The following is a 16,275-nucleotide window of genomic DNA, read 5'->3' on the forward strand; positions in this document are numbered from 1 at the left end:
AATTCATTCAAATTCCACAGTTAATTTAAATACTTGAATTCCGATTTCCGGGCTGGCATTTCAACTCTGTCTTTGAATTAATAGTCCAGCATGACAGTTAAGCTATATAGTCACAATGCTACCATAACCCTGAATGTTAAAGCTGCAGAAGTGAACACATATGCCCCGATTTTAACCTGAGTGCAAAGGAAAGCAGTTCAATGAGGTGAAGGGTGAGGACTTTGGCAAGAGCAAATTGGCACAAGCTGCCACCAGAGATTGACAGAAATGGTTCCTGATTGTAATGCAAGTGGATCTTTGAGATCCCAAGTAAACTTTTTTTATACTATAACAGTATATTGTCATTAATATTGTTGTTGGAGCTTCATAAATGCAAGAACTGCAATATACAAAATGGACCACAGTCTTTTCCACACGGTTAGGAATGGACAACATGTATGACCTTGCCAAGGTAATCCTAATTTTGGAAGCACATGATAAAAACAACTTTGATTCCACAGAAGTTTGTAATTCATGAAGAAGTGGAAAACCTGACTGAGAAAACAAAATTTAATTATCTTTTGAAAACTTATTCTGTTTACTTCATAAAGCATAGTTTAAATTCAAGGTATTTTAATGATGAAATTAGCAGCTGTGTTTTTTTGTTAAAGTTTACCTCAGGGATCATTACCAAACCAAAGGTCAATCCGAACAGAACCATATTGATTCCATACATCCATCTCAAGAAGATGAAATATGAAGCAACTGATGAACCAAAGTGACCTGGTAAAAACAAGCAAAAAATGTTATTACCCATTGCAAGTAGTTAGTTATTTCAGGAGTTTAAAAAGTTACTGAAATGGGAAAAAAATGGTACAAGTGTTTGTCTTAATCCTCAATTGCAAAGGCCCTCTACTCCACTCATATGAAACAGGTTGTGTTAACCCTATTGTTATATCTAAAGGACTATTTGGGCAGTGTTGCCTTAGTGACACATACGACCTTAATATATAACATGATAATCAAGTTAAAGCCACTTTATCTAAATGTGCAAAACAACTACAACAAAGATGGATGAACTAATGGCACAGTTAAAAGTAACTGGCTAATCACCATTAGCGAAGCATGATTACAGGGTGACCAATGTTGAAAAATAAGTATTCCAGGATGCATAATATTTTGGAAAGACAAACAGGATGGCAAAAGAGGAGGGTAGCTTTGATCATAAGGGATAATGTAAGGACATTAATGTGGAATGAACTTAGTTAAGAGGACCATGAAGTAGAATCAGTATGGTGGAGATTAGTAATAACAAAAGTCAGAAAATGCTAGTGGGAGTAGTTTAACATGACTACTAGTTGTTGTACCATTAAACAGACATTTAACAATAAATTATTGGAGTGTGTAACAAAGAAGCATTACATAATTTAACAATCTGTCCTCCAGCAGATTACTGAGATTGCTGAGGTAATGCCTTCATCATGCAACATTAATGCTCCTGTCACTAAAACTCAACCCGTGTCCATTCTGATGCTGTCAGTTCTGGTATTTTTGATATAATTTTGTCTTCTTGAGTTCTCTGCCTGAAGGCAGCTTTGACTCACAGCATTGCAATCTCCGCCATAGATAGGGCCAGAAAGCAAGTCCTAAATCCAACTGAGCTAGAAGAGGAAATGAATATCATGCTGTTAGCACCATTCTGTTCCACATCATCCATCTAGCCAAGACTTCTGGCACTCCAAGGAGTCCAAATTAGTATGGCAATGTGCATTTTTAAATACATGTTGTAGTCTGGAGATATGAATAGCAATGATAGAGGATAACATTTTCTTTCCATCTCATGGCTGACCAGGAAGAAAATATTTATTGTAAAGATGTTCAGCAATTTTAGAAATACCAGTTGCCATGCCAGATCAGCTTTATTCCTGACAATCAAATAAATTCATTTTGTAAGAGACTTGTTAGTACAGTTTGTTTCACTTACTTTCAATCTCTTTTATTTTCATTTCCCATGGAATACAAGCAGTTCTGAAGTTCTCAAAGTCACGCTGAAATTTCATCCATTTCTGAAAGTTAAAATGCAAGATATGTAGGTTTTTTGTCAATGAAAATTAGCATTTTCATTTACATCTCAATTAATTTTCTCTTAAATATACTCTTCTTTTAATTATTTATCCACTAAACGTGATAGTAGAAATACAGCCTGTTTATAGATTAGTGCTATTTTTGAAATGGGTCTGGAAGACAAAAGAGAGATAAACAGAGTTAATATTTCAGTTAGACCTTTCATTAGAATAAACTTTCTGTCTTTATTTCAGATTTTCATTATCCACAGTATTTAATTTTTGTAATTGTGTCATTCTTAGAATGAGTTATTATTATTTAATTTTTCACGGCCATTGTCTGTAGCTTTTATTTATTGATTTACAGGAGATGGACTTCACAAACCATTTATTGCCCATTCCTGATTAAGAAGCTGGTGATGAACCACTTTCTTGAGTTACTACACTTTGTGTGCTATTAGTTATGGAGTTAAAGCATTTTGACTCATCTTGATGATGAGGGAATAGAGACATATTTCTAGATCACATGATATCCCCACTTGGTGAGGAAATTGGAGATTCTGATGCTTCTGCTACCTTTGTCTTTCTAGCTGACAGAGGTCACGGGTTTGAAAGGGCTGCCAGAGAAGCTTTAGTATGTTAGTTGCTGCAGTGTATCTTGCAGTAATACAAACTGCAATCATCATGCATCAGTGGTGGAAGGAGTGAATATTTAAGCTGTTGGCTGATTTGCCAATCAATTGGACTGCCTCATACTGGATAAGCAAGTGAAAGTTATTTCAGTCATTGCAGACTTGTGTCTTCTAGCTGTCAGAAAGGATTTGGTGAGTCAGAAGATTTGTCCCTTACTGCAGAATATACAATCTCTGACGTGCCCTCATAGCCACAGTATTTAGTTCAGTTAGTCCAATTTAAGGATGAATCTAGGTTTTTGATAGCAGTAGATTTAAGAATAAAAATTCTATTGAGAGATGTTTAGTGTCTCTTCTGGAGATAGTCATTTCTGTTACCTGTATGATAAAAATGCTTTTTGCAACATATCCATCCAAACCTAAAAGTAGTATAGGCTGTGTGCAGGAACAGATAACTTAATTATTTAAGAAAGTGTAAATTAAACATCAGCAAATATCCCCACTTTCAGCTTTATTTTGGAATGAGTGTCATTGATGAAAAGCTGATGATTTCTTGAAGCAATGTTGCAAACCAGACTGTTCCAACTTTGACATGTTATTTGATCCTGAGCTGAATTTCCAACATGGTAGTTTTTACATTACCAAGTCTTCTTTCTTTCATCTATAATATCTCCCCTTTCTGTTGTGGTTCTGTTCGCCGAGCTGGAAATTTTTGTTGCAAACATTTCATCCCCTGTCTAGGTGACATCTTCAGTGCTTGGGAGCCTCCTGTGAAGCGCCTCTGTGGTGTTTCCTCTGGCATTTATAGTGGTCTGTCCCTGCCGCTTCCGGTTGTCAGTTTCAGCTGTCTGCTGTAGTGGCCGGTATATTGGGTCCAGGTCGATGTGTTTGTTGATGGAGTTTGTGAATGAGTGCCATGCTTCTAGGAATTCCCTGGCTGTTCTTTGTTTGGCTTGCCCTATAATGGTAGTGTTGTCCCAGTCGAATTCATGCACACACGCAGACGACAAGTAACATGAATTCGACTGGGACAACACTACCATTATAGGGCAAGCCAAACAAAGAACAGCCATGGAATTCCTAGAAGCATGGCACTCATCCACAAACTTCATCAACAAACACATCGACCTGGACCCAATATACCGGCCACTACAGCGGACAGCTGAAACTGACAACCGGAAGCGGCAGGGACAGGCCACTATTAATGCCGGAGGAAACACCACAGAGGCGCTTCACAGGAGGCTCCCAAGCACTGAGGATGTCACCTAGACAGGGGACGAAACGTTTGCAACAAAAATTTTCAGCTCGGCGAACAGAACCACAACAACGAGCACCCGAACTACAAATCTTCACCCAAACTTTGATCTCCCCTTTCTCCATATCTGCCTCAGCTCATCCATTACTGAAATACTCATCCATGCCTTTTCTAGTTTCAGGCTCATTTTATTCAAATTCTCTTTGGTTGATTTCCCATTTTGCACCTTCTGTAAACATAAGTAACTGCAAACCTCTGTTCAAATCTTATTTTATACCTGTGGTCACTGACATACATTGGCCTTCGGATACTTTTCAGCATTGCCTTCATTTTAAAACAATCATCCATGTTATTTCATCTCTTCATGGCCTCACCACTTCCTATCTCTGCAAAATTCTTCACTCCTACAGAGTTCTCAGATTCTTATATTCTTCAACTCTGATCTCCTGTATAATCCAGATTTCAATCACTCTACCATGGTTAGTCATGTCTTCAACTGACTAGGCTGAAAGCTGTAAAAATCCTTTACAAGACCTTTCTTATCTCTGTATCTTTTTTATTTTAAGATTTTTTAAAAAATAACAACCTGACCAAGTTTTGGACCATCTGCCCTAATAGCTTGTTATGTGGATTATTATTAAGTTAAGTTCAATTTGAGAAGCCTTCAAGAGATCACACTTGTGACATTTTACTATATACTAATTGTACTGCAGAAATGAACACTTTTCTTTGCATTTTTCTGCATCTCTCTGCAAATAGCATTGAATCTTGACTTGGTGCTTCTCAACCATCTCAGATGATCTAAAGGTTGTATTGTATAAGCAAATCAAAGATTTATTTACCTCCTACTTATAGAAATAAACATTGTGTTGGACTGAAGTCAAGATTTAAACATAAATATCTGAATTTACAACTTTAACTCAAAATTTCAACTCCAAACTTATGTTTAAAATCTGGTGTATGTTCCAGTCCTGTACATGGGAACTGGAATGTGTCATTTGATCCTTCAAGACTATTTTCCGTTTGACTGGATCATGACGAGATGAACTTTATTTACCTTCTTTTGCACCAACTCCCAGAATATCTTTAACTAATAACAATGGATTAATCAGATCTTTTTGTAAGAAATTCCCACAAATGTGGGCCTGTTTATTAACTAATCCAAGATTAAAGAGCTCAGTAGACTCTGAATAGCACTGGTGACAAATGTAGGAATTACTGAGGTGAGTTGCATAGGACCTAATGCTGAATGATCGATTGAAACATCCACATTTTCAGTTGGTACATAAAATGTTTCACTTTGTATGAATAATGGGAATTTGGACTTGGGACTCTTGCTTTATTTTTAAATCCTTAATGGTATGTGGCATCAGTGGTTAGGTTGGCTTTCAATGCCCATCCTTAATTGTCCTTAAAATTATGCCAGTGAGCTGCCTTCTTCAACAGCTGCAGTTCTTGAGATTGTGGTAGATCCATTGATGCAGAATTTTGAGCTCCGCCAGTCAGAAAGTTATTTTTGCAGCATTAACTGAAGTTGTGCATCGGGACTGTGCAGAATCCCTAACACAGCTGACTTAGTGGGAATTACCCAAGAAATTAAATTTTCCAATGACCAGTTCATCTGTATCTGGAGCCTCTGAAAAAATCCATTAAAGTTGGAAAAGTTGGAGGCTTCAACGTTACTTAAGCTAATATTACCCAGGAAAAGAACATAGTTAACTTTTGGATGAATATTAAACTGACTTTTGGCTCACCACTGACACAAATCCACACCTCCTTTGATCCCATGCACCCCACAGGCACCAGACAATCACCTCCCAAACAGATTCCAAACTAGCCCCAGCCAGACCCATTTTCACACAACCTTCTGACTCCTGGCCTGACGCTTCTAGATCCGAACATACAGATGAAACATCTCCTGATGCCATTTTCCCCCACTGGCAGGCTGACCTCCTCCCCAGACCTGACATTTATCCCTCCAGCGAACTGATGACATCATAAGTGTTGAATTGTAAATGTTTCACTGTCCTCATGTGAGTACATGCGACAATAAAGTTAATTCAATTCCATGGATTTGCAATTTTGAGTTGCTAATCTGTTTAAAATCTCTCCCCTTTGGCATGGTTGTCATGCTGTGTAACACAATGGAGAGTATCCTCAATGTGAAGATGTGACTTAGTCTCTATAATGACGGTGTAAATCCTACACTATCATAAACAGATGCATCTGTGACAGGCAAATTTGTGAGAATGAGGTCAAGTATGTATTTCCTTCTAGTTGGTTACCTCATGAACTGCCACAGACCCACTCTGGCCTATCTGTTTTAGGACTTGGTCAGCTCATTAAGTAATGCTGTGTCATATTTCTATTGCAGTTTGACTTAAAGGGCATGACAGAAAATGAAGCTGTTTTTAGAAACATCTTTTCAAGCCAAATGACGTAATGCCCTGCACCTGAGGCTTCTAATACCTAAAAGAACAAGTGTACCAGGAGCATGGAAACACCATCACCTCCAAGTTCCCCTTTAAGTTACATAGCATTCTGACTTGGACATGTTTTGTCACTAGATTAACAGCCTGATCTCCCTAACTAATAGTATTAGAAAAACACTTTAACTACATGACTTGCAGGTATTCAAGAAGAAAGCTCACTATCACATTCTCATTGAAAATTAGGAATAGTTTTAAATGGTTTGACAAGGATACCCATATCCTGAGAATAATTTTTGAAAAAAAAATTGAAGACAAGGAAGCATGCAAAGAGGAAGTGCTTGAATTATTAAAGCAAACTAGGGATAATTTGACTATGCACAATTTCAAACGTATTCAAATATTTTCACATCAACGATAAAACATATTCATGACAAGAATCTGCACTTCATGTTTTTTAACATGGCAAGTCTGTTGTACTACAGTTACCACACAGTTTGACATATTCCTGTTTATACCATGTGACATAGACATAGATTCATAGAGCCATGCAGTCATATAGCATAGAAACAGACACTTAAGTTCAACATGTCCATGTCAACCAAATTTCCCAAGCTAAGCCTATGTTTGGCCCATAGCTCTCTAAACCTTTCCTATTCATGTACCTGTCCAAATGTCTTTTAAATGTTGTTACTGTACCTGCATCTACCACTTCCTTTGTCATTCATCATTCCACATAAGAACCACCCTCTCTATGGAAAAGTTGCCCCTTCTGTCCCTTTTACTCCTCTCACTTTAAAACTATGCCTTCTAGTTTTGAACTCCCCCACTCTAAGGAAGAGATCTTTACTATTCATCTTATCTATGACCCTCATGTTTTTATAAACCTCTATAATCTCAATTTCCTAGTCTCCAGTGAAAAACTCCTCTCCTTGTAACTCAAATATTCCAGTCCCAGCAACATCCCGGTAATTCTTTTCTGAACTATCTCCATTTTAATAATATCCTTCCTTTAATTGGGCAACCAGAACTCTCCACAATACTCCAAAAGTGGCCTCACCAATGTCCTGTACAACCTGAACATAGTGTCCCAACTCCTATATTCAATGGTCTGAGTAATGTAGGCAAGCATGCTAAATGCCCTCTTAACCACCCTGTCTACCTGTGACACAACTTTCAAAGAACAATGTACCTGAACCCTTCAGTTTGTCTGTTCTACAACACTACATTTAACTGCATAAGTCTGTCCTTAATTGTTTCACCCAAAAAACTCATATTAATCCAAATTAAACACCATCTACCACTCTTTAGCCCATTGGCCCAATTGATCAAGATCCCTTTATAATTTCAGAGATCCTTCTTCACTGTCCACTATACCCTAAGTTTGGAATCATCAGCAAATCTGCTAACCGTGCCTTCTAAACTCTCATCCAAATTATTTATGTAAATGACAAACAGCAGTGGAACTTGCAACCATCCATACGGAACACCACTGGTCCAGGCCTCCAGTCCAAAAAACACACCTCCATCTTTTTCTCCTAACACCAAGCCAATTCTCAGGATTTACAGATTTATTATCAACCAGGTTAGCCATGTCATGACATACCATCTATGACCATCAAATCCAGAGGTAGGACTTGAACATGAATATCTGTCCCATTGGTTGAGCTGCTGAACATCACTATAATATTCTATATATGTCAATTAAGATTAAAAAACTGAATTAGCGTCCATCAGCAATAATACAGTGACCTTATGTAGAAATATTGCAAGAATTTTTTCCATATAAACTAAGAGCCAGACAACATGATAATCAATCAAAAGATACAGATGTATTTTCGCCCAAGACTTTGTTACTTACTTTGGTCATCATCACTTTATAGGCATAAAACTTTTTGCCTTTTCCTTTCCCAAGTGCCCCTTCAAATTTCTCCACAAATTCCTGAGCTTCTCTGAAAATTGAGTAGAAATAACACAATGAAATGAAAACTACAACATATATATGTAGCAACTAATTGCATTAGAGCCAACATGTAAACTTAGAACTTGAGTAGAATTTGTTTGTCACTGACAAGTAATGATATCATTGTCAAAGTTGTTTTCAGATGAAACAAAGTATTGCCTCATATTCTGCTTAAGATATAGCATGAAACTAAAAATAGGTAAATCCTATATGCTCAGCCAATTCATACTGGAAATGATGACCTTCACAAGCTAGTAACAATTAATGGCAATTTCAACTTTGCTAGAAGACAAACAAAGTAAGACCAAAAATACATTTCTGCTGGAAGATATCTTCCTGTATTACTCAAAATGTCAATAGAAATCGCTTTTCCAGTGCAGAAATCAAGCATCTCTGATATTGATGAAATAGATTTGTAGCTAGTCAGCTATGCCAAAATCTTAGCAGAGTTACTTGCTGACAGAAAATTAGGTCATTCCCAAATTGATATGTGTATGCAAATAACTGAATAAAGACAGTAAAGCTGTTCCAGAGCGGTTGCAGCAGATGCTGGCTATACTCGGATTTCTTTTCATGGAGGGCACAGACCCAGAAAGAACTTCCTCACCCACTATTTCAGACTTGTGTCTTAAATTTTTAAGGCTTGGCCTTTGTCACGGCTGAAAATTATTTGTTGTGATTATCTTTCAGGCTTTTATTGCCAGCATTATCTGGAACGACTCAAGATTTCCACTGAAACACTGCTCAGGTTTTGCCTTGAGAAACAGAGGCATCCAGTTTCTTTGCGGCTAGGATCCTGCAGGGTTCATGTTCTGTGTAAATAAACAATTTCAACCCAGGGAAAATAAATCCACATCAAGGTGATATCTGGATAGTGAGCAGAAGGCCTACCTCACCTCAAAACCACCACAAAATAGAGAATTCAGCTCCAAAAGTTGTCAGGCTATTTCATGCTGGAGGATATCACAGTTTGGTTCAATTCTCACACATGCAAACTTTGCAGCTCAATGCATTTAGCCACCTTAACGTACTTGTTTACATAGATTAGGTTTATCGAATATGGAAGTAAGAAATTCCACTTACATCTTTATGGAAAAAAATGTTTAGTAGTAAAGAAAGTTTGTTGGCCACTAGAGCATATTTACAAGAAAAATCAATTTACAACACTAGTTGGGTTGTAAAGACTACTTTGGAGGAATTATGATAGAGATGGGGAATAAATGCTCACCTGGCCAATGGTACCCACATATCTTTAATGATTAAAAACATCACTCTGAAGTACAGGCCAGGAAGAGAAATAGCTCTAGCAGATGTTTTCACTGCAGAAGAAACATGATTGAAAGATCTAAGAATGAGGTTCCATCACCTGATTAAATTAAAGCTGTGACCAGCAAAGACAAGAACTGAACAATGGTCTCTCAGTGAGTGGCTCTGGGATTGTCAAAGAAATAGCTAACATAGAAAGCAACATGGCATTATTTGTATGCCAGAGATAATATATTGCCAGAAGATGGTGTTTTTGTTTCTTTATACTTTTGTGGAACATGGACTAGCTAACAAGGTCAATATTTATTGCTCATCCCAAACAGTACTTGAACTGAATGGTTTGCCAAACCATTTCAGAGAGCGATTAAGAGTCAACTACATTAGCATAGGTCAGGCATTACATGCAGGCCAGTCAGGCAAGATCTTCTTCGCTGGAGGGTATTAGTGAACCAGATGGGTCTTTACAGCAATCAATGCTAGTTTTGTGATCACCATTACTGTATATAGCTTTTAATTCCAGGTTTATTAATTGAACTTAAATTCCACCCGCTTCTAAGGTGGTTTTTGAACCCATGTGCAAGGAACATTAACTTGTCTCTCTGAAGTAATAAGCGAGTGATGTTTCCACTACAATACCCTCTCCTCCTGCTGGGTGGTTCCAAAGCAATCAGCCTCAAAGAAGGACCTCTCCAGAAAAACCAAGAAGGCCACATGTAAGCTAAAAGCCAAACCATTTAAGAGGGTAAGCTAAAAGCCAAACCATTTAAGTACTGGATAGGCTTCAATGAAATCAATGGAAAAATAATGTCTGCATACCTCAAATACAGAAATATACATCAGAACAAGGAGATGGTAGCTACTGAAGTACCATCCAGATCATGGTATCTTCTGCCAGCTAATTTATTCATTCACAATCAAGAATGGTACCTCAAATGTGCAGGCTACTATTCAATGTTCCCTTTCATGTCAAAAGTGAAAAATGTGAGAAGCAAAACACGCATTCTGTTTATTAGTGAAACGATTCCTGAAATTGTAATATATGACAATGGAAGCAGTTCACCTCCAGAGGATTTATGGAACTTAGATTACATTACAGTGTGGAAACAGGCCCTTCGGCCCAACAAGTCCACACCGACCCGCCGAAGCGCAACCCACCCATACCCCTACATTTACCCCTTACCTAACACTACGGGCAATTTAGCATGGCCAATTCACCTGACCTGCACATCTTTGGACTGTGGGAGGAAACCGGAGCACCCGGAGGAAACCCACGCAGACACGGGGAGAACGTGCAAACTCCACACAGTCAGTCGCCTGAGGCGGGAATTGAACCCGGGTCTCTGGCGCTGTGAGGCAGCAGTGCTAACCACTGTGCCACCGTGCCGCCCAAAACTTGCTTATCAGTATGTGTTTACTATCACCACCACATTACACAAGAGGACACAGGGTTACATATAGTGAAGAGAACCCTCATGAAATACCAAGGCAAAGGAAAATCTAATCCTTGCCTTTTTCTGACTTCTATCGCCACATTTGAAGGGTGATATAAAGTCACATGCAGAGCTATTAAAAGAAAAAATGGTATAAGACAACTCTGCAAAACAAATAATTCCTCCAAGTGACCAGGATGAACTAAGAGAACAGTTCACAGATGTACAGATTGATGGATTCAAAATTTGAAAAAAAAACCAAATCACTGTCACAGTGTTTGAAGGACAAACTTTACCTGTACAGGATCTAATCATGAAAACCTGAAACCCAGAAAAATTTGTTGATGATAAGTAGATCATTGAGACTGAAACTGGTGAGTGAATGAAAAGGAGCAATGCCCACACATGACCTACAGCTGAGCTGGAATTGCCGAAAAGATAATCAATAACCAGCAAGCCAACATCACCAGCATCAACAAGTGGTGATATACCGATATCACCAGCAAGTGGCACAATAGTGACATCAAGCACGTCTCCTACAACATGAGGATGAACACAAATAGTTGCCAATCCCAACTTATCCCTGAACACTAAATCCACAAGATGGAAGCACAACATCCTCTCACCTAAGTAATACGTAAGTAATAATTTCCCAAAAGAAACATTCTATAACAGACTCTAAATGTGTTCTGTTTAGTTATTAAAGTTGATTGTTAATCTTCTTTATGTAACATAAGATTTGGACTTAGGTATAGCGGAAAGAACATGAAACAAGGACTCTGTATTCCACTGGCATCGGGTCATTTCAACCATGAAGTGAAATTAAGGTTGAATAAGCAAGTATGTAGATGGATTTACACTGCAATGAGAAACCTTGTGTCTATCTGTGTTTTCTTCCAAAGAGGCGTCTTTCCCCTAAAGATATCCTTTTTTCCGGAGAGGTGCTCTTTCAGCCCTCTCTCACCATCACTTTCTGCTGCTCAAGCCTCCCAGCTCAGCGCTCTCTTTCACAATTGCTATCCACTGCTGAATGTTGTCTTACATAAAGTTATATAAAATATATTTTTAGAAGCTTATGATTGGAACAATATAAAAGATCAATTTTTTAAAAAAACAAAGAAAGTTATGACATTGTTAATTTTTTTGTAAAGAGTTAAGAATTAGCTATTATGTAAATGTACAACCAGCCTGCCATATTTACTACTATACTTCAGGTGGCCACTGAGAATCAATGCATTGGTCTACCAGCCACATGGAGAGCTCTAAGAAATACAATCAATGAAGCTCTAGCATTTTGAGTATAGAGTGCAATTATGTCAAACTCAAGGGAACCAGAAAACACAACACTAATAACTGATTTGAGGGAAAGTGGTGACATAGTGATAATGTCAGTGGACTACTATTCCAGTAGATCCCAGGCCAATGCTTTGGGAACACAGTTTCAAATCCCATCATATTAGCTGGTAGAATTTAAAGTCAATTATAAATCTGGAACTAAAAGTTAATTTAATGGAGCGCATGAAACTACTGCCCATTATCATAATAACACAATAAGTTCTTTGATGTCATTTAGCAAGGGAAATTTATCATCTTTACCTGGTCCAGTCTATGTGTTACTCCAGGCCCACAGCAATGTGGTTGACAATAATTACCCTCTGAAATGGCATAGCAAACCACTCAGTTGGATCAATGTGCTATGAAGCCTAAAGAAAAGAAATAAAACTGGACAGATCTCCTAGCATTAAGCTAAGCTCCGGAAATTACAACAGCAGGCCCAATTTTGCCAACCATGAAAAATCTTCCTTACTAATACCTGGAGCTTGTGTCAAAATTGGGAGAGCTGTCTCACAGACTGGTCAAGCAGTAGCCTGTCATTCTCATGGAATCACACCTGAAAGCCAATCATACCTCACAGAAACCAGCAATGCCATTCGGATATGTGCACTTTCAGTGTCAGGACTGACCCACCAGAGATGGCACTACAGTACACAGTTGGCACAGAGATCTCCAATGAGGCTTGAACATTGACTTTGGACCTGACAAAGTCTCACAGCATTAGGTAAAACATGCGTAAGAAAACTTCCTGCTGATTACCACCCACTACAGCTTGTCCCTCCACTCCAGGCACTGCTCCATGTTAAGCATCAATTGAAAGAAGCACCAAGGGGATTTCAATGTCAATTTCCAAGTGTGACTCAGTAGTAACACAACATACTGAACTGACTGAGGCTGACATTGCTGCCTGTTTGAGGCAGGTCATTTGTAAACCAACAAGACAGAAAAAACTACATGATCTTGTCCTCACAAATCTAGCTATTGCAGATGCATCTGTCCACGACAGTATTGGTAAGAGTGGCAATTGAACAGCCCTTGTGGTGTCAAAGCCCCATCATCATGTTTTGGGGTGGCACTGTCATGTTGCTAAATGTGTTAGATTTCAAACAGATTGAACAAGTCAAAATTTGGCCTCCATGAAGTGCTATAGGTCATCACTAGCAGCAAAATTGTATTCAACCACAATCTGTACATCCTGACAATTATTATCATCAAGATGAGGAATCAACCTAGGTACAACAAAGAGATAGACATGGCCGGAGCAGCAACAGATAAATCTAAACGTGATGGGAACCACAAAGTAACTGGGACGTGACCAACATTCCTGCAATCATACTTTGTTCCAGAATTGGTATTATCCTTAGTCAAGCTGTTTCAATACAGTTATAACTCTGTCATCTATCTGTCAACACAAAGAAAATGTGCAATGTTCAGCAATATTTATAATTTCAAGGATAGATAATATCCAAGTTTGGGCTGATGAGTGGCACGTAATGTTTGTATCAAACATGTGGCAAGTAATGTTCATCTCAAACTATCTCCCTTTGGCATTCACTGGATTATTATTGTTGAATTCCCCATAACCTGTGGGTTATCATTGACCAAAAACATGACTGGACCAGTTAATAACAAAACTGTAGCTACAAGAGCAGGTCAGAGATTAGAAATTCTGCAGAGAATATCACCTCCTGATATATTTATAATCGGGTCCATCATCTACAAGGCACAAATCAGAGGTGTGGTGGAATACTGTCCTCTTGGCTGGATGAATGTACCTCCAATATCTCACAAGGAGATAGCACCATCCAGGAAAAACCTGACTCACACTCAATTTGTCACCAATTCATTCACTCCCTTCACCACAGGTAGCAATGCATAACATATACAAGATGCATTACAGCAACTCACTAAGTCTGCCTTGATAGAACTTTTCAAATTCATGACCTCTACCAATTAGAAGGGCAAGAGCTGCAGATACATGGAAACAACACCTTCTGCAAATTCCCCTGCATGTCCTTCACTATCCTGACTTGAATCTATATCACTGTTCCTTCAGTATCACTGTGTCAAAAATCCAGGATCTGCCCCCATAACATACTATGGGTGTATTTATACCACAAGAACTGCAGCAATTTAAGAAGGCAGCTCACTACCATCTTCTGAGGACGAATAAGGGAAGGTCAATAAGTGTTGGCTCAGCCAGTGATGTCACATTCCATGATTGAATGAAAAATAATTACATTGCTCAGGATAATCAGCTTTGCTAGTATCAACCGCTTCACAGCAGTTGCATGAACATGTAACCTAAACCAGGCAGGATCTTCATAAGTTTGTGTAAATCAGGGTTTTGATACATCAATGGGACCCTAATGTAAATTTAATCAGACACTAACCAGGAGAGCTTTCACAGTTTTGTTGGTAGGCATTATTAGGCACCACCAGGCCCAAGTGAGTCTACAAAGGCTTTCACCTGTCACTTGTTGTTCTGTACCTGAAGGTGGATTTATTCATTGAAACAAGACCTGTCTTTTTTTCTCAAATTTCTCCAGTCTTTGGTTGATGCCGTCTTCACTAGACTAGGAAGATTTCACCACACAGTCTCCATTCCTGGCGTATTTAAGCTCCAGGCCTTATTTCGATGATCAGATCCATTTTAATATGCATTTTTAGGGTGAACAGGGTGCAGAAACAATAATTAATAAGTGAAAATCAGACAGTCTTTGTTTATCCACTAGCTTCAAGTAAATGAAACAGAGTGCTTTTTGGGATAATTTCAACGGAGGGGAGGGTTTAAGAATGTTGGACAGAGAAAGCAGCCGTTTTTCTCTTTGAATGTCTGCTAAAAATGCCTAGGAACAAAACTTCAATCATTATCCAGGGATGTAATGCATTCACGACTCCATACAATCTCCACAGAGGCCAGTTAGCAAACTCTCCAACAGGATGGCTAGTCAATCTGTATAATTAAGTAGCCATTTGTGGCCTGATTGGTGATACTGCCTTGATCTTGGCTACTATCCCCTCTTCTCCATGCTAACCCCAATGGGAAAGTGTGTGAAGGCTATTTGCCAATAGATAGCCTTGAGTGCTTCTATTTTTAAAGCCAACTGGAGTCATAGCCATCAGCAGGCCACAGTTGCAGCCTCTCAACATCCTGTGAAAGATTTTCCCCTGCACAGGGATGACCTGTAGATACTATTACTTTATTTAATTATAACCGCTTTAGGAGGCACCTTAAAATGCAAATATCCTTATAGACCCTTTCTGCAGACTCACTGCCTACCAATGTCAATGGAACCACTTCTCTTCCAAGGCTGTTAGCCCTCTGATTGGACCTTCAAAGCCACACTCTGCATCCTTACTTCGATACAAACTCAAATGCAATTTCTTAATCCACCACCTCCAGGCAGTATCTCCCAGGGAGGCAACTCAACTGAATTCAGAAAAAGATGCCACCTTACACTTACGAGCAGAAAATTACACTCACCGTAAACACTTTTGGTATTCACCCCTGTCCTCAAATCCCTGGAATCCAGTTTGGGCTAAAACCAATTCCATTATTTTTATAGTGTTAGTTATCTGTTTCAAAAGTTTCATGACTTTAGGTTTGACCAGAAATTGTTACAACATATAAAACAGATGCACCCACTTCAGTAATTGTAATTTCTGTTTCATAGGTGAGGGTTTGTTTCGCAAAGTTGCAATTAATTTCTTTTTTTCTTCAACTTGATCCTTCAACTTGGCCATATCTTCTTCCGTAATAACTTCTTCTTCTTCCCCAGATTCTTCTTCTGTGCTAGAAACCAAAAGAAAACTATTTATCAGCACACTGTGGATTTCTGTTATTAAAAATACTATAACCAAAATGACTTGGGTAAAATCTAACAAACATGCACAGGATTTAGCTGTTCAGATATTCAGAA

General features: G+C 38.5%; 1 protein-coding gene across 1 annotated transcript in view; it reads right to left on the minus strand.

The window, feature by feature from the left end:
• The window catches only part of LOC122557352 (transmembrane channel-like protein 1), a 66,441-nt gene that overhangs the window by 34,914 nt on the left and 15,252 nt on the right, over positions 1–16,275 (minus strand). The window contains exons 4-7 of the mRNA XM_087993974.1: positions 16,002–16,148; positions 8,220–8,310; positions 1,964–2,045; positions 656–762 (exon numbers count right to left, since the gene is read on the minus strand). Of these exons, the coding sequence (XP_087850100.1) occupies positions 656–762; positions 1,964–2,045; positions 8,220–8,310; positions 16,002–16,148 (427 nt within the window). The remainder of the gene's footprint in view (positions 1–655; positions 763–1,963; positions 2,046–8,219; positions 8,311–16,001; positions 16,149–16,275) is intronic.

The sequence above is a fragment of the Chiloscyllium plagiosum genome, unplaced genomic scaffold (assembly GCF_037043375.1).
Source record: "Chiloscyllium plagiosum isolate Xiang-an unplaced genomic scaffold, Cpla_swu_hap1 HiC_scaffold_2, whole genome shotgun sequence".
Lineage (NCBI taxonomy): Eukaryota > Metazoa > Chordata > Chondrichthyes > Orectolobiformes > Hemiscylliidae > Chiloscyllium > Chiloscyllium plagiosum.